At 48.5% G+C, this 19278-nt stretch overlaps 1 protein-coding gene across 2 annotated transcripts in view; it reads left to right on the forward strand.

Moving 5' to 3' along the window:
- LOC123782325 (RH-like protein) overlaps positions 1-19278 on the forward strand; it is a 36178-nt gene that overhangs the window by 15602 nt on the left and 1298 nt on the right. The window contains exons 4-9 of one of the 2 annotated variants that reach the window (XM_087858429.1): positions 1670-1820; positions 2572-2738; positions 4233-4370; positions 6583-6693; positions 11988-12067; positions 15575-15648. In XM_087858429.1, coding sequence (XP_087714555.1) covers positions 1670-1820; positions 2572-2738; positions 4233-4370; positions 6583-6693; positions 11988-12067; positions 15575-15602 — 675 coding nt within the window. In that variant the 3' untranslated portion in view covers positions 15603-15648. Of the gene's footprint in view, positions 1-1669; positions 1821-2571; positions 2739-4232; positions 4371-6582; positions 6717-11987; positions 12068-15574; positions 15649-19278 lie in introns of both variants that reach the window. The other variant, XM_045782456.2, reaches the window with a different exon arrangement.

Genomic DNA, 19278 nt, shown 5'->3' on the forward strand with positions numbered 1-19278 from the left:
AAACGTCAGTTCAGCCTGGCTTCATTGAGGGGAAAGGCTCGGGGGAAACCGGAGACCCCAACCAGGGCTGTTTTGGTGGCGGCAGCTCCAGAAATGAGTGCAGGGTTCCACGCCAGTCATCCCCACGTGTGGCTCCTGGATTTCTGGGGGACCTCGAACATTAAAAACGCAAGACCTCTTTTCAGTCTTACAGGCGACTTCGTTTTCATGAATGACTGAAATGTGTGACTGTATCCTTCCCATTCACTCATTCCTTTTACAAATATTTATTCCGTGCCTATGATGTACCAGGCGTCTTTTCGGCAGTAGAAAAATGCTGAAGTAGTGGACCTTCCATTCCAGAAGGAAAGACTGCCAATAAGCAACTACATAGGCAAACGATAGATAGTATTAAGTACCATAGAGAAAAAATAAAATGAGAAAGGAGATATGAAGAGTTGAGAGGAGGATAAAATGTTAGATAAGGTGGCCAGTGAAGGCTTCTCCGAGTAAATAATTTTGAGTAGAGACATGAAGGCAGCGAGTGCACAAGCCACGTGGGTGTTGGAGCACAGTGGCAGGTCAAGGGCAGGGTTGTGGGAGTGGTCTGCCTTTTCCAGGAGTATTTTATCACCCACCCTGTTTAGAATTGTTGGCACGTGGTGATAATAAAAAGCAGACAGACTTTTAATCACTTTTATTATTGTTTTAAATTCTCTCTAGACAATGTACCCCCTTACTGCTTGCACCCAGGGTGGGCCACTCCCTCCACCTTGCATTCCAGACATTGGAAAAGCCAGAGTGAAGTGGGACTGATGTGGGAGCATGCCTGTGGGTTTGAGGAAGAGCGAGGAGAGTGTGTCCGGAGTGGAGCAGGAAAAGAAGTCAGGGAGGTTAGGGGAGAGCCCATCACACAGGCTTCTACAGGTCATAGCAAGAACACGGACTCTGAATTGAGCAAGAGGGAACCACTGGAAGATTCTGAGCAGAGATGGCCACGAACTGACTTAGATGTTCGTAGGGTCACTCTGGCTGCTGTGTGGAGGGTAGTCAGTAGGGGCACGACGGTGGAAATGGGGAGACCGGTTAGAAGGTTACTGCAATAATTTGGGGTAGGGGTGATGCCACGTAGGGCCTATATCAAGGTGGGGGTCAGTGAAGCATGGTGGTTAAAATCCTGCCGATTCTGGATATTTTTTGAAGGCAGAGTTGACAGGACTTACCAATAGTCCACTAAGTGAGTTATTAAGGATTCCTGACTTTGATATTCATAAAGCAAAATTAGCATATGTCTAGAATTTACTTAAGACTTTAGTTTGGTATTATAAGAAGTCTGGCTACTTCCTGCTGCCAAGTTTACACCACTCATCACTCCGTAAATTCTGCTGAAAAGTAGGAAGCAGCGGGGGTGCGTGTCTGTGTGACTTTTTGCCTCGCCTAAGTAGATCTCAGAAGCATTTACGAGCTATTGATAAGGCCAACCAGCAGCTTCCCTGGAGTAAATACATGGCTGCTCCTGGGTGTCCTCTGAAAGGGGAACCGCTGGGCTGGGGAAGCTCCAAACACCGGTCTCATGACTCCAAGTCACACCTTCTGAACTTAGGTGAGGTTTGGACCTGGCTCCGGGGAACGGGGGGTTGGCTGTGGGAGGGGCCTGTGGGCACTCACCACCTCGCTGGCTGTGTTGCAGATGGACGGCCACTTAAGCATGATGCACATCCATGTGTTTGCAACCTATTTCGGGCTGATGGTGGCCTGGTCCCTCTCGAGGTGTCTGAATGAGAGGGTGATGGAGGAGAAAAATCAGACAGCAAAGAGCTCCAGTTTGTTTGCCATGCTGGGTGAGGACAAGGTGGGGGGAGGTGTTGGGGGAGGGTCGCACCCCTGGAGTGAGCGAGAGGCTCTCAAATGGCTCTGTGGAAAAATTTCCCTCCTTTACTAACCTGCCCAGCGTGCTCGGAGCCTCTCCATGATGACTCGGCTGCCCAAGTAGCGTTGCATGGATTCACGATCCCTTCTAGGGCAACGCTCTTCATTAAGATCCGAAGGAGGGGGGAGACTTGTGACCCTTGAGTTTAAATCAATTTGCCTGCTCCTTTTGTCTTCAAGCTAAGGGAAGGAACTGGACAAGTGGAGAAAGCAGAGGCCAGCAGGGGAGAGAGGGACAGGGCAGGGAAGAGAACGGTAATACTGGCGTATCTGGCAAAGCCGCAGTGGAAATGCAGGAGCCCGACCGTGGAGGAGGCCGAGAGGAAATCGGGCAGTGAGATGGGCAGTAGATGACCCAACAGCCAGCCGTGAGGCCAAATCAAAGTGGCACATTACATTTTCAGAATAAGCATTCGGCCATCACAAGCCGGGCTCAGGAGACCTGGGGGTTGGTGATTTCACCTCTCTGGGCCTTCGTTTTTTTGGCCGTGAAGTATGTTAGCTGGGCCGTTCAACTTGGGAATTCAGAGGAGACATGACTTGCCCAAAGTCATGTAGCTAAAAAGGAGCAAAGCTGAGACTTGCCCACCCCAGGAAGCCCCCGCAGGCTCAGGCTTTGGAGCAGGAGTCCTGGCTCTGGCCAATGATCTCTCTGGCCCCCAGGAACCCTCTTCTTGTGGATGTTCTGGCCGAGTTTCAACTCCGCTCTGCTGGATGTTCCAAAGGAAAGGAAGAATGCCGTGTTCAACACCTACTATGCTCTCGCGGCCAGTGCGGTGACAGCCATCTCGATGTCGGCCTTGGCTCGCCCCCGAGGGAAGATCAACATGGTGAGGAGGGGGCTGCCCCTCGGGCAGCACTCAGGTCTTCGAGGCTGGACACATATTCATGTCCCCTGTTCTAGAACCAGCCCCGCAGGGTGGGAGAAATATGCCGGGTGACAGCCTTGTCTGCTGTGTCACGGAGCATCGGGAAGGGCACTGGCTTATCAAACTGGGAACTGGAATTTGGAGACTATGAAATGATCAGAGGCTTTCTGAGGGGAGTGATTAAGTCTATTAGTGTTGACACCAAACAGACCCAAGTCTGAACCCTGTTTCTGCTAGTTACTGAAGCCAGCCACCATGAGCAAGTGTCAGCAGAGGAGAGCTAGAATAGAATCAGTCAGCCTCTCCCATTCCCCTAAGAAATTTCAAGAACGGGGTGAATAGAATTGGAGGTAAAGAAGGATGTTATTACCCTAGCCGTGTGACCCTGGTCAAGCCACTTAAACGTTTGGAGCCACAACTGGTTCATATGCAAAGTGGGAATTAAGAGACAATGCACATAAAGTGCTCTGTGGGGGAAATAGTGCTGGGCAAACATTAGCCATGTTACCAATGTAGCCAGGAGACTGTGTGTGTGTTTTGAGGGGAGACAGAGATGGGTGAAAGGGTAGAGCTAAAGATGAAACAAGTTTCCATGATGACAGGTATGGGGTCAGCCAGCCAGAGGTGGTGGGAAAAAGTCTAGAGAGACAGCAGGGCCTAGAGTGGACAGAGTGTGGCCATGCATGACAGGTTAAGCACTAAAGGGAGTGGGTGTCTTTCTGGGGGAGCTCCATGGTGACAAGGAGTCTAGGATCAGACAAGGTGGGGACATCTAGGGAGGCAGGTGTGGCCAGAAGGTCAGGGAAGCCCAGAAGCTGGTCCCGGGCCCCAGAGCTCCGAGACCTGGTTAGAGTTGAGAGGGCAGAGGGAAGTAGCGTGAGAGCAAAGCAAGGCCCCAGTTCTAGTGGAACAAAGGATGTATGGGAGATGTGACCCAGGAGCAAGAGCTAGCTGGTTAAAGCTGGATCCAGTGGTGTAGGACGGCATAAACACCCAAGAGCCAATAATAACAATGAAAATAGTAAAAACGATAATAATGGCTTGTGTTTCTTGAGCCCTGCGCTCAAAGTCTTCCATGAGGTAACTCATTTAGTCTTAAAATAACCATGTTAAGAAGGTACAATAAAAACCCCATTCTTCTGGTGGAAAAGTTGAAGCATCCATGGCTCAGTGCCCAAGGACACATCACTAATAAGTGTGAGCGTGGCTAGGATACACTTCCAAGCTCAGTGCCTGCCAATCAGGGTGACTGCTCCCTGAGCCTGAGAAGTGGAGTAGGATGTGACCACTGATGAAGGTCACATAGTCTTAGCAGAGAGGAGGGGATGGTTTCAGGGTCAGTGAAGCAGGGAAGACATTACAGTGTTGCTTGCTCCCAGCTTCCCGAGTAACTCTAGGCAAGATGCTGTCCTCTCTGTACCCCACTTCATGCACCCACAAGCTATTTCTTTGCAGACACATATCCACAATGCGATACTGGCTGGAGGTGTGGCTGTGGGCCCTTCATGTCATCTGATCACTACTCCTTGGCTCGCCATGCTGCTGGGCTTTATGGCTGGACTGATCTCCATCGGGGGAGCCCTGTGCCTGCCGGTAAGGAGTTGGGCAACCGACACCTGGTTTGGCTTGGACCAGCAGGGCCCTGGGAGCATGGTGGGCCATCATGTGGTGCCCTGGGCTGCAGTAGACGGCCATCGGCACCTTCTCAGGCAGGCTGCAAAGCTTGGGTGAGGGACCCACCCAGGTTGTATTACGTATCTGTTAGGATCTGGGGAGCAAGTAACAGAACCCATTCAAGTTTGCTCAGGCATTGGAGGGAATATTGGAAGGCTACTGGGGTGTCACAGAACCCAAGGACAGGGCTGCTGCTGGGAACCCAGGAATGGCCGACACCAGGGACAGGAGTGTTGTGGGGAGCCCAAGAAGTCCCCACTCTTCTTTCTTTGCTTTCCCTGAGTATCTGCTTTATTCTCACTCTGTAGACCTCCTTCCCCTTCTCCTTCTCCTGCTCTTACGTGGTGGAATGTAGTCCTGCTTTTCAGGAAAGCAGCTAGGTGGAATTTCTTGGCCCCATTCCCGGGTGCTTCGGAGAAGGGACTCACGGGTTTAGTTTGGACAGTGCGCTTATCTTTGGCTGGGAGCGTGGGGGCCTGGAGCATAACACAGATGGCTGTTGCCCATGAGCCATGTGAACGAGGGTGGGAGGGGCAGCAGCCAGAGCAGGGATGTTGGGCTAACCCAGGCCGTGTCCACTTCTGATTGTTTAGTTCTTCTAAGTGGATGGACTTTCCTTCCTTCAACATCTGGCAGGTAGTGATAATACCAGAATACCCCGCGATAGCCAATTGGTTAACAGTACACTTCTAAAGGAAATAATTTCGGAGCAGCAACTCTTTGTGGGTTTGAAGCCTTGGTGGAGGAGAAAGGAGTAGACTTTTGGATGGCTCCAGAAGCTGAGTTTGGATGAACAATGGATATGCAGGGAGGCAGTTTCAATCCAGAATAGGGGAAGATGTACCAACAGTCTCATCTGACCAGCCATGGGGCAGTCTGCTTTTCATCTTCGAAATTGCGATGAATGTCTTTTATCTCCTCTGCTTTGAGGTCCTGTGACGAAAGGCAGAAGTGCGCAGGGAAACCTGCATAAATTCTCATCAGGCTGGGTGTCCGTTGCTTTCTCTGTGCCTGTTTCCTTGACTCCATCACTGGGGGAACGATTCAGAGATGATTCACTCACTCACTCATCCATCCATCCATCCGTCCATCCATCCCTTGGTCCATTCAGCACATATGCTCTAACACGAGTCCTGCTTCCTGAGCTATAGTGTGGTGAGGGCAGTGGCCAAATCAGCATAACGCCACACACCTACGCCAGCCTGAGCTGGATCAGGAAATGCTTCCTGGAGCAGAGGATGTCTCAGCCGCGTGTTGACCGATGACTAATATTAGCCAGGCAAAGTGAAGGGAAGTGTATCCTGGACAGAAGGAACAGTGTGTTCAAAGGCTCAGTGGTGAGAAGAGCAGACGGCCCAGCCAGGAAACAGACGCTGAAGCACTGGGTTCCCCTGGGAGTGTGGTGGGACCACAGTCTTGAGACATGGGAGATACTCAGGTGTGGCTCCTGGGCAGCTTGAGGAATCTGGGGTTTTACTCTAAAGACAGTGGGGGATCCCATGGGGGAAAGTCACATTGGTTGGCTCATGGTCCTCTGGGAGGCTAAGTGGTGGAGGGGAAAGAATGCTGAAGGCTAGTCCAGAGAGGGGGTGGTCGGATTCTTCTCATTAGTCATGTTGTCTTTGGGATGACAATTACGTTTGGGCTAGACCAGCGAGTCTCAATTACCCCCTGGGGACGTTTGACAATATCTGCAGGCATTTTTTGGTTAACACACGGTGCGGGGGTTGTTCCTGGCATCTCGAGGGTGGAGCCCAGGGACACTGTTAAACATCCTACAATGCTTGGGATGGCCTTTTCACAACACAGAAGTATCAGCCCAACGTGTGAGTCGGGCCTGGGCTAGACCTACTTGCTTCTCGAAGGGTGGTCAGGGGGCGAGTAGCGTCGGCATCACCTGGAAGTTGGTGAGAAATGCAGAATCTCACGCCCCAGGCCCACTAAATCTGACTCTGCAGTTTCTCAAGCTCCCCACGAGATGCAAGTACACATTGAGGCCTAAGGAGCCCTGGTGGAGGTGAGCCCCAAACCTATCCCCTGTGGGTTTCCCTGGATGCCAAGGATCTGTGGAAAGCCTGGAGAGGGGATATCAGGCTTCCATGTACATCCGCTTATCTGTCGTTTGTTCCAGGCAAATTTTAACCACGTGCTGGGGATCCACGACACCTGCGGCGTGCACTACACCTTTGGCTTGCCAGGTCTGCTCGGAGGGATCGCCTACATTCTGCTGATCATCTATGAGGTCAGCTGGATCAAGAAGTCTGTGTAGGTGACTTGGCTTATCCCCTTCGCACCCCATCCAACGCAGGAAGAAATGTGCCCAGAGCCCTCCGCCGAGGTGCATGCGTTCAGAGCCAGGCACTCAGCAGCCTTAGCAAATATTTGTTGGCAGATTTCTTAATACATTCTGCCTCGCCTCTATCTCTCCAGGCCGTGTTTTCTTTCCGAAAAGGGCAGCTTAGGTGCCGGGCAAAGGCAGACAGTTGTGAGCCCCCCCCAAACGGAGACAGAGCCTGTCCATCGGGCCCGAGCCAGTTGGGTCCATTGTTTAACCCCTGGTGGTTTAGGTCATGGTGAAGAGTGTGTCATGGAGTCAGATTCATCTTGACCTCTTACTAGCTGAGTGTGCTGCCTAACCTCTCTGAGCCTCATTGCCTGGTGTAAACACAGATAATAACAGGGCGTCCTTGGAGGCTGCTTGAGGCCAGGCACCTTGTGGTTAAAAGGCTTTAATACTTTAATGTAGGAAAATGCTAGGCACAGATCATCCCTGAGGCCCAGAGAGAGAAGGAGCTTGGCTAAGTTCTCACTGTGTGGCAGGAACGTGGGCCTCGGGACTAGGGTCAGATCCTATGTCCTCCAGACAACAGACGCCAGTGACTGGTTTGACATACCTGAGCCCTGGCCATCACCGCGCACTGCCGCCCCGCCCCAGGAGTTTGTGTGATTATTACTATTATGGGCTCACATAAAATGAAAGTGACTTGGGCATGATACAGGAATAGATTTTTCCAGAGGAACTGATAACAGTGATAACAATAATAATGGTACTGGTACTGGTAACAATCACCACTGTTTATTGACCGCTTTCTAGGCGCTAGGCCCTATGCTGAAAGCCTCACGTGCATCACCTCATTTAATCCTCACATCCTCCGAGAGGTATTATTATCATACTCTAAGAGATGATACGTATGGGGAGTTATCCGCCCCCAGTCACTCGGCTGGAATGTGGCTGTAAAGGCGATGAGCACCTGAAGCAGGTGACGAGGAGCTCATCGTGTTTGGAGGCATCTCGGAGAAATCATGGAGGGCTGGGTCCCTTGGAGCTCTGACAACAGAGATGGCCACAGCCCCACGTTATAGGGATCACATACAGCGTGTGAGACGTCCCTCCTTGAACTGCTTGGGTAAGGGGGATCCCACCTCCAGGTGGGGAGGAGACGGTCTGTGTGAAGCAAGACACCGCAGTGATGGGCTCCAGTGATGTGTCTGCGCTGTTTTAACAGTTGCGCAACTCAGCAAATCCTTTCCTCTGTCTGAGCCCCGAAGTCCCTCTCTGTGGAGCTCAGGGGCCTGTAGGGGCCAGGCAGGTGAGGTTACAAGATGAGAGCAGCGAGAGGAGGCTGGGAAATCGCGGGCAGTTGCTCTTTGGCCCTGGGCAACCATGACTGTGCCAGGACCCAGGCTCAGTGTCCCCAGATCTAATGACTTTTCAAGAGAAGCCAGAAATCTAGAGTGGCGCACCTGCGCTCCCAAGCATTGACAAAAGATTTAGAATCATTAGAAACATCATGTGGGCCAAATTCTGCTCCTGGGCGGCCAGCCTGTGACTTCTGAACCACCTCCCTTCTAGCTCCCTACTCTGTGCTTCTGTGGCTCTCCTAGAGCAGTGGTTCTCATCAGCACTAGCATCACCTGGAACTTGCTAGAAATGCGAATGCTACCCTCACCCAGACCTGCACTGTTAGAAATCTGTGATGGGGCACAGTAATCCGTGTGTCAACCAGCCCTCTAGGGGATTCTCCTGCAAAGCAGTTTGAGACTACTAGCCTGGAGCAAACAACAGCAAAGAACAATAGAACACAAAACAAAGGCCAGCCAACCTATGGTGGCTACTAAACAAGCTGCTCTCCAGGGAAACCAAGCCCTGATCGCAGTGGTACAGATACTCCCGTCTGTGGCCAACAGCAACCATCGAGGGACTATCACTGAACTGGGAGTTGGCAAGGGTTGAGAACAGAGGCCGGTCAACCTGCCCCTGGGAGCGGGCTCTCGCACACCTCTGTGAGTCAGTCTCACCAGGATGGGACAGTGGAGGACCACGTAGTCCTCTCTCCTCTGTAGGAACCCAGCAAAGGGAAGGGGATAGCGACAGCAAGGACCTCTCTTAGAGAGGCCTCTGGTCAGCCGGAAGTCAAGGGCACAGGCTTCAGGGAGGGACAGACCAGGGTCCCATTTACCTGCCGTGTGACCTCAGGCACAGTATACTCAAACTCTCTTCAAGCCTCAGTTTTGATTGCACGATGGGCTAATAAGATCTGCGTCCCAGGTCTGCTGTGAAGATTCAGCATGGAGTGGACACCCTCTTGTCCAGGATTCTTGCTACTGCTGCTTCTACAGGAGAAGCACCTCTGCGTATGGAAAGAGGGACAGAGGACGAGCTGGGAGTCAGAGCACTTAGTGTGACACGTGGAGCAACGGTTTATTAGCTTGGTGTCATTGGACAACACGGTTGGCTTCTCATTCAGTCCACAGTGCTTGCCGAGCTCCTGTTCCGGGGAGCAAATGGGAACAGGTCCCGTGCTGCGCTTGCCGCTGGGATGGGGCTGGGTTCCCCAAGCCGTGGGAGTGAAGTGCTGCAGAGACACTTAAATAACATTGACTCCTGCAGGGCAGATGCTGTTTTTCAATAGTTCAGTCCTTCGATTGCATCAGGGAGAAAGCCAGCACTCAGGTGCTAAGCGTCTCTGCGCTTCTGATGCACGCTGACATCAGGTGTGAAGGCCCGTGAGGCAGCCTCCGGCTGAGACATGTGCTCAGGCTGCATCTGGGGGAGACTTTCGCAACACTCTGTTTGCACTCTGTCTTTTTACACTTACCTCCCATTTCTCTTCCATTTACATAGGTGACTCAAAGTTTCCTTTTAAATACATTTATTTAAATGTTAAAAAAAAAAGTCAATTTAAAGAAAAATGTTTTAAAAAATAGTATCCTTGGAATGCCAATATGGCCGAATTTGTGAAGGTAACCCACAAACGGGAAAGATCTGTCTGGCCTTTGTGGGTAGATAGGGTTTGAATCCCAAGAGCCACCCATGCCAAGCCATGTGACGTTGGAGACCCTGGCTCACTTTCCTAACCTGGATCTCCCCATTTGTGGAACAGGGACGTTAACAGCTCGCTCAGAGGGCTGCTCCAGCATCATGTGAAATCAGACGGTAAACTGGGGAGCGGAGGCCGTGGTGCAGGGGAGCCCACCCTGCGTGGGGTCTCATTATGGCTAGGTCTGTGCCATCCATTTCAGCTTTCACATCACATCAGGATAGAGCGAACTGGGTGGTGGTTGGCAGTTAGCTGATACAGGGCTAGCTTCTGTGCTACCACCAAATATTACTTTTAAAAAAACCCGTTTTTGTAGTGCAGTGTACATCTAGAGAAGTAGAAATATCATCAGGGCACCACTGCATGGATTTTTCTGACACGCCCATGTGACCAGCACCCAGAACTCCTTTGTGTCCTATTCCAGGGCAGCCACAAACCTGACTTCTAACCCCACTGGTCGGTTTTGCCTGCTTTTGTGCTTCATGCAGCTCTTGTGTGCCTGGCTTTGACTCTGCCCTGCAGTGGGGAGGCTCTCCCACAATGTCGAGCATCTCTGTAGATTGTTCATTTTCATTGGGGTAGGGTGTAGAATTGTGCTTGGGATTTACTTCCAAAGTGACTGAGTGGTGACACGGAGAGGTCAATGTCATTGAAGGAAAAGGTTACTGTTACGGTTCTCCTGGAAATGAAAGGCTCCGCACACCATGTAGGGCCCCACAAAACCTTATCCCACCCAGGGACCGGGCAGCAGAGAGAGAGGAACTGAGACTATGCCTTCAGGTGGGTGGCAGTGGGGTGATGGAGGTGAGGGGCGGGAGTCCCTTATTGGGCAGGAACTGAAAGCATATGTTAGAGTTTATGGTCAGGGGGTTGATCATATGAATTTTGCCGTCCCTTGAAAGCTGACTTGCTGGAGAGAGCGCGGTAAACAATTTCGGCCATTAGTTGGGCCCCGTGATAAATGAGTGCCGTGTAGACAAATACAGAATCTAAGAAACACAGTTAAAACAAGCGTTCCATTGTGCGAATACAAAACAATTTATCCACTACTGATGAGCATTGCGTTCTTTCCCGTTTGGAGCTATTATGAAGATTCTAGGATCGCTGCTATGAACATTCTAGCACTTTTTTTTTTTTTTTAGAACATACAAATGCTCTTCTGTTGAGAAGATGCCTAGAAGCAGAATTGTTGGATCACGGCATTCATAGGATCCATTTAGAGGATATGACCAGTTTTCCACTGTAGTTTGTGCCAGTCCAGTCACCCGTGGCACCCAAGAGTTCCCTTTACCCCATATATTCTCCAACACCCCATATTTTCCTTCCTTTTAAGTTTATCCGCTTAGGCATCAAACATCATTTTAATTTTAATGTCCCTGATGACCGATGAAGTGCAGCACTTTTCATGTGCTTTCTGGATATTTGAACATCTCCTCTTGTAAATATCCGTCCAAATTCTTTTGCCCATTTTTCTGTTGTGTTGTTCTGCCTTTTTCTTATAGATTTGTAGGAATTCTGGATATAGAGCCTTTGTCATGTAAATGTGTCATGAATATCTTCTCCCATTTTGTGGGTTATCTTTCACCGTCTTAATGGTATCTTTTGATGAACAGAAGTTCTTAATTTTAACACAGTTCACTTCATCATTGTTCCCTTCATGTGTGTGGGTCCCGTTTAAGAAATCTTCGCCTACTGCAAGGTCATGTAGATGACCTCCCAGACCACTTCATAGTTTAAAGTGAGGTCCTGTGGTTGCCTAGAAGGAGAGAGGACAGGGAAGTATGTTCAACAGGGAGTTGAGCCTGACAGCCACGCTCTACTCCACCTTGCCCTGATGGAAATAGAACTTTCATCTGTAATTGCCTCATGAGGGAACTTGGGGCTCAGAGAGGTTAAGTGACTTGCCGGGGATCATGCAGCTAGCGACAGTCCTTGGACGTGAACCTGGGTTTTCTGCCTCCCAGTCACGTTCATCATCCATGGTTTCTGAGAATTGAAGTCAGCTAAATAGGATCTTGGAACCCCCCTTTCTCTCCTCCATGTCTGGGTGGCTTTGCAGGAACACGACAGGGGAATGGGTTACCTGGGGAGAGGATGCTTGTTCTTCTGATAGCCCTTCCTGACAGCATCACTGCTGTTGCAGACAGTCCTTCTTGACTCCGATGGCCTCTGGAGTCTGATGCCTGATCGTGACTACAGCCTGCTTTGTTTCTAGGATCAGTTACCAGTTGTTCGTTGGCACCGGGACACTCAGCTTGGCCGTGGCTTCGGGTCTGATAGCTGGTGTTTTGACAGGTAAGTGTGAGATCACCCTCCTTCCCCCATGGCCCAGGACACAGGACCTGAGGCCAGAGGGCATCTGGCCCATGGCTGCACGTGTCTGTGCCCATCCCCTTCCCTGCGAACCCCCGCAGCTCGAGCCAAATGATGCAAAGGGGCTCAGACCTTGATTAACAACAAAAACAGAGTCACATGATTTCAGCATTAGAAAGGCCCTCAGAGGTCACCTGCTGGAGGTATGGACTCTGAGGGCCAGAGAAAGTAAGAGACTTTCTGGAGCTTACAAGTAGCAGTGAGGGACAACATTGCAGCCTCTTGAGCTCAGGGCTGATGATTTCACCCAATTTTGTACAGTGAGCCAAGGAAGCCCTTATGCCAAAAATTTTACCTTCACTCCCTGAGAATACCCATACTATTATTTTGTTCAGCAAGTATTTATTCAATATCTTCTACAAGTCAGGACACTATTCTTAGGCCCTAGGGACACAGCGGTGAACAAAACACGTTCCCTGATCTCATGGAGCTGATATCCTAGTGGAGGGAAGGGGACAATAAATAAACAGATAAGTAGAGTATTTACTATGTCAGAGATGGTAAGTGCTGTGAAGAGAAATAACTCAGGGTAGAGGAACACAGAGTCAGTCAGTGTGGGGGTGGGGTGCTCTTGTAGAAGTGTGGGAAGGGAAGGCCTATCTAATAAGTTGACCTTTAAGCAGAAACCTGAAAGGAGAGAGGGAAGGAGACATACCATGTGTTTATTTGGCAGAAGAGCATTCCATGAAAAGGGATAGCAAGTGCAAAGGCCCTGAGGCAGGAGCAAAGCATGCTCAGTGTGGCTGATATGGATAGAGTGAAAGGGAGAGTGGCGGGGGTTGAGAACAGAGTGGTAACAAGGAGCCAGATCATTCTGAGAGATGGGAAGCCACTGGAAATCTTTAAACAGAGGATTGAAGTATGCTTTTGCTCCTGCAATATGACAGAACAGCAAAGACCCTTAGGGAGTTACTAATTTGCCAGTCTTATTTATATGCTAGGCAAAAATATGATTTCTGTCCAGAACTGCTCACCTTTATTCTATAGGCAAACAGCTTTATTGGTTAGACATTCATATACTGTGTCCCTAAGCAGGGAATGAATGCCAATTAAGAGACATAAAGGAGTTGTATGGCGTTGGGCACATCAGTTTACTGTCTCTGAGCCTTGGGTGGCTTCGCTATAAAATGAAAGGATGATGGTAACTAATCATTTGGCTTCTTTTATGCTTCAAAACATGCAGGAAGGTACTTTTTGGAATTGCCTGGGTGATTTTAGAGAGCAAGACTGACTAGAATTGCTCTAATATACCCATTGGCCTCAGCCTTCAGCAGAGTCGAGGTGATTGATTAGATATAGATGAGACAAGTGCCTCCCTCCGTAAGTTTACGTTCTATTCGTGGTGGCGGTCTAATCCTGAGTAGGGTTACCAGATGAGACAAATGCCTCCCTCCGTAAGTTTACGTTCTATTCGTGGTGGCGGTCTAATCCTGAGTAGGGTTACCAGATGAGACAAATGCCTCCCTCCGTAAGTTTACATTCTATTCGTGGTGGCGGTCTAATCCTGAGTAGGGTTACCAGATGAGACAGTGCCTCCCTCCGTAAGTTTACGTTCTATTCGTGGTGGCGGTCTAATCCTGAGTAGGGTTACCAGATGAGACAAGTGCCTCCCTCCGTAAGTTTACGTTCTATTCGTGGTGGCGGTCTAATCCTGAGTAGGGTTACCAGATGAGACAAGTGCCTCCCTCCGTAAGTTTACATTCTATTCGTGGTGGCGGTCTAATCCTGAGTAGGGTTACCAGATGAGACAAATGCCTCCCTCCGTAAGTTTACGTTCTATTCGTGGTGGCGGTCTAATCCTGAGTAGGTTTACCAGAATAGCAAGTGGAAATACAAGGTGCCCGTTTTTTAAGTTCAACATTAACTGAGCATCTGTATTTTATCTAGCAACCCTCCCCCAGACTGTGACACCATTCACCATTGTCACTAGCATTCACAAAGTGACACTGATTTGCATGGTCTTGTAAAGCACCTGGGAGGGCTTTTTTAATGCTTTCCTGGAGTCGAGAAGGAGAACAGAATATTGTTCCTTTAAGAGGTAAGACCGACGAGCGTTCCTCTCTACATGTGGCTTTGAACATAAGAACACTGGTGAATAAACCGAACATGAACATGGAAGGGGTAAAGAGGCCACGAAGCAGCCAAAATAGCACTAAATTGACCCCCTAAAGCTGAGCATTTTCCTTGCCAAGAGGCCCCCCAGTTTGGGGCCTGTCTACACTTACATAAGAAACAATCCTGTCAAGTATGGTTATTGGGTTTCCCAGTTCCGGCAGATTAGAAATGGCAGGTAAGAAGTGGGACAGGTTTCTAGAGTTAAGGCACACTAGTAGAAGTGAGAGGTGAAAGGAGACAGCCTAACGGAAGAAAAGAAATTCTTAAAGCCAGACGCTAGAACATGAAAGCTTGGGCTGCCAAGTGAAGCCAACAGCCCTCGACAGCTTCATACTTCCTCTGCATTATATAGCGCGTTTCATAAGTGGATGTTCCTAGCAATGGTTCTGATAGAAAAAAAACCAGTCTAAATGTGTTTAGTGTTGTCTCATAAGACAAGAAAATATAGTATATTTTGGATGGATTTTTGTCAGTGGTGAGTAAGCCTCAGGTATCTGGAAAGTTTCGTGTAGGTGTTAGAGATCATTTCTGAATAATTCTAGCTAAAAGAGGTATGCTGGTTACACCCTATATGTCAATATCAGTTAAAGGTGTGCATTACAAAAGGAAAATGTGAATAAGTACACGCCTACTCTTGTTAATCTTACTACTTAATACATGGGGACCGATCACCACTAAAAATAACGCAGATAAATCTATCAACGGCATTTCCCTGGTTCATATGAAAGGCGAGCCATCCCTTTATGTGTCCTGGGAAATTCAGCCTACTTTGGGCAGCTGGAGGAATACACAGGGCCAAGCTCTCTGGGCAGAGGCTGGTTGGGTGAAAAGAACAATAGGCACGAAAGCAAGTTATTATAAATTACTTTCGTAACTACACAAGTGGAGTCTTGAGCTGAGGTCACAGAGTTTACTGGAGCCAGTGACACCTGACTGGAGCCCCTAATTGGAGTTGCTGTCCATGGTAGCTCTTGTGGTCTAAATAGATTGGCTTTTAAGTAGGAGCGCCGTCTGACTGGGCTCTTCTACTCCACCTCGGGAAGCATGTCAGATCGGTGGCTACCGTACACCTCTCAAGATCATCTAAACCCTTTGGAGATAATTGCTCTTGCCAGTTTCTTTTAAAAGATGTCCATAGAATTAATAAAGCTGGTCCAGGAAGGCCAAAGCTTCAATTTGTCTGTCTCCTGGCTTTAAAAAAAAGGGATTTTTGTTCAGATAACCGTAGTTGATATGGTTATGATATTTTGATGAACTTTGAGATAACAAATGCTGTGCTCTAAAGGTTTAACATGTAATTATGAATTTTAACAGGTTTGGTCTTAAACCTCAAAATATGTAAGGCACCTCATGCGGCTAAATATTTTGATGACCAGGCTTTCTGGGAGGTAAGATTTTTAACCTAATGTCATTGATGCTGAGTGACTGAACTTAAAAAGATATGTTATGTCTGTATATATGTTGACTTGGTGTTTGTGAGAACAAAATAAAAACAGTGTGTGTGCGTGTCTGTGTGTGTGTGTGTGTGTGTGTGTCTGTGTGTGTGTGTTGGTGAGGGCTGGGGAAGTGGTAAAGGTTACCATTCCCCTGATGCCTCAAAGTCACTGAGCATCAGAGATGTGAGAACGGCTGCTGGCCACACTTTCCCCATCTGGGGTCATCAACGTGGGCAAAGTGTTTGGCGTAAAGGTGATGGAATCCTGCAGTGCACAAGCTGGAAGGACAGCACAAGCCAGCAAGTGCAGTCTCATTTGACAGACACACTGAGCAGAGCCATGACCGTCTGAGTTCTCACAGTGAGTGTGCAGCCGAGCCGGATCTAGAACACAACTCTCGATCAACAGTAGCTAGTGGTCGTAAGACCACTTGTACTGTAGGAATCTGGGATCCTTTAGCCAAAGGACAGAGAGCTTGAACCACGCGGCTGCTGCTGAGGGTCTCTGTTTCCCTGTAGTGTTTGTTGTCAAGACTAGTCTAGAGAGAGGCTCAGGGCTCGTTCCCTGTCACCCCACTGCCCTCTTCCCTTTGACCAACACTCATAGTTCACCACGTACTCTGATGCGTCACCGTACGTAACTTCCATATGATGCTGAGGTTGGCTGGGCAAAATTGTGAAATTATAAATGGGAAGTGGAGGCTGACAGAGGTCAGGCTAATGCCCAGCATCAGACCTTTGCGAGTGGCAGAGATTAAGACCAGGAACTAGACCTCCCAAGCCAATCCTTTCTCCACCTGGCATGCCTAGATACCGATCACTAAGGGGACAGAGACCCAGCCTCATTATGGGCCTTGGCAATAGTGTTTGTAGAGAGAACCTGCCTCTTCTTCTCCTTTGCCTCCTCCTTTTACCTCTTCTCTTAACTCCGTTTCTTCCTTTTCCATGTCAAAGAGCTTTATGGAGGTATAACTGACTACAACACACATATTTAAAATACACAATTTGATACATTTAAACATATTTATATGCCTATGAAACCATCCCCACAGTCAAGATAATGAACATATCCGCGGCCACCATGTTTCCTTGTGCCTTTTTGAAGCTATTCCCTCCCTACTCCACCCCGTTCCATCCCCAGGCAACCACTGAACTGCCTCCTGTCCAATAGATTGGTTTACATTTTCTATAATTTTGTATAAATGAATCATACAGTACGTTCTTTTTCCGGCTTCTTTTACTCAGCATAATTATTCTGAGAGTCATCCACGTTGTTGCTTATAAACGGTCTCATCTTCTACCAGCTTCTCCCTACAGCCAGTTTCTCTCAGTCCCTGCGAGCATTCTTGCCCCTTCAGTGGTAAGCAGGCTAATCTAGTGAAAGGACTCAGAAAACTTTTAATTCATCCCTCAAGTATTTCTTGGGTAACCCCTACATGCCAAGCATTCTGCTAATCAGCCAGGGATGCCACAAACGGACCAATATCCAGCTCAATTATTTGAGTTGCAGTAAATACTTGCTGAATGAATGAAGGAGATGTGAGGAACCCCACCTAACGCTGGGCACTGCAGCAGCGGGTGAAGTGGAACCATGGGGACGGACCTAGAACGGGAAGACCTGAATTCCAGTCACCGTTCTGCAGGGTCTCATGGAGGCAAGTTCCTTGACCTCTCTTACTGGTAAAATAAGAATGGTAATCTTTGTTCTACCTCTCTGGGTTGTTTCGAAGACCAAACAAGGTAATAATGGCTGTAACTACATTCTGTAAACTATGGAATGCAAAGCACCACGTGAACAGGAGAGCTTATTACCGGGGGCGTAGCCAACCATGAAGGAATGCGTAAGCATGATAGTTATCATTTATCGTAAGCCGATGGTTTCCGATTTTGTGCTAGATGCTTTTCGGCATTATCTGATTTTATCCTTACAACAACCCCGCACAAGAGTAAGCATCCCTGTCTTAAAGATGAAGAATGGGGGCACCTTGGTGGCACAGTCAGTTAAGCATCTGACTCTTGGTTTCAGTTCAGGTCATGATCTTGGGGTTGTGAGATTGAGCCCCACGTCGGCTCCGGGCTCAGCACAGAGTCTGCCTAAGATTCTCTCTCTCTCTCTCGCTCTCTCTCTGCCCCTCCCACTGCACTCTTTCTCTTTCTAAAATGAATGAGTCTTAAAAAAAAAAAAAAGTTGAAGAGTAACTTGGCCAAAATGATAAAGCTAGTAAATGGAAAAGGAGGAATTTGAACTGGTGTCTATTTGGCTCCAAAGACACAGACGCTCCTGGAGGACAGTTACTCCCCCCGCCCTTCTGATTTCTCCTCTTATAGCTGAGCAGAACATTTTATTCAGCAGCGGAACACAGCTCTCATTTGAAAAGCCAAATATCCATTAAAGAGGCAAGAATTCAGACTTCCAAATCTGATAAATCCAGGGGTAATTTTTTTTAAATTTTTTTTTTGGCAAACCACCCGAAAAAACATTTTAATCATCCTCAAATGTCCTAACGCACTTCAGGGAACCAGACGCCTGGGGGTTGGAAAGGACATTCCCTCACTGGTTGCCCAAACCATACCTGGCAGTTCTTGGGATGGGGCATTCACCACTCCCCAAACGTACCCATGTCATCCTTGGATGGTTCTATTACTAATTAATCATTCACTCACTAATTCCACTTAATGTATTACCTAATATATGACAGAGCTCTTGCGTGAAGACAAATCTAAACGAAATGAATTTCCAGATCTCAAGGAACTGCACGTACTAACCCTCTGTCTTCCTGTACATTACAACGATCCTACCTGACACAATTTTTCATAAATTCCTTCCTTCCGCTTTTTATTTCAATTTAATAACCCATGGATTTTATTTAATGCTTTCCAAAGCACAAGAACTCACTGGCATCCACTTATTAAAACTAATTCCACAGTTAACCTTTCTGAAGAAAATAGCTTTTTTGCAAGTCTATCGCAGACAAGCCCCTGTCTTGGGTACTGTGTGGGGGTTCAGAGAAACTAGGGCTTTCACCATGTAGAAGGACTGGGTCTTTATATGTGCACAGCTCTATCATTAAGCACTGAGTGAGTCATCCTGGCAGTAGCTGCTGGACAGACGAGAGAAGGGAAAGATCCTGAGTTTGGGGAGGTCAGGGAACACAGAACTTGGAGCTGTGCTGGATTTGGCTAAGTGGCCGGAAGTGAAAGACATTCCAAGCAAGGGGAAGGTTGTGAGCAAGAACCAGAGAAGCAGGAGGCAACTTGGCTCAGCGGGATGGTTGGTGAAGGGAAGGAGGAAAGGCAGGCGGGAGCCACTTGACTCATCCTCCAGGCCACTGGAAGCTCCCAAAAGTTTAAGTGGGGAAACGAAAGGATAATGGCTGGGAGTTGGGTAGAGTCAGACCAAGCTCGGAGGATGGATTCTGGAACGAGTGCAGTACGCTGCAGATCACCCACTGGCTTCTGAACAAGTATTTGCAGTTTATTTTAAAAATGATTTTATTGCCAAGAAACATAAACACCACCACTGTTTTAGCATATAAATTCCTCAGAATGTGTGACGTCCCTCCTGCCGTGCTGGGCAAAATTC

The sequence above is a fragment of the Ursus americanus genome, chromosome 33, assembly GCF_024610735.1.
Source record: "Ursus americanus isolate L20-20 chromosome 33, mUrsAme1.1.p, whole genome shotgun sequence".
NCBI classification, from domain to species: Eukaryota; Metazoa; Chordata; class Mammalia; order Carnivora; family Ursidae; genus Ursus; species Ursus americanus.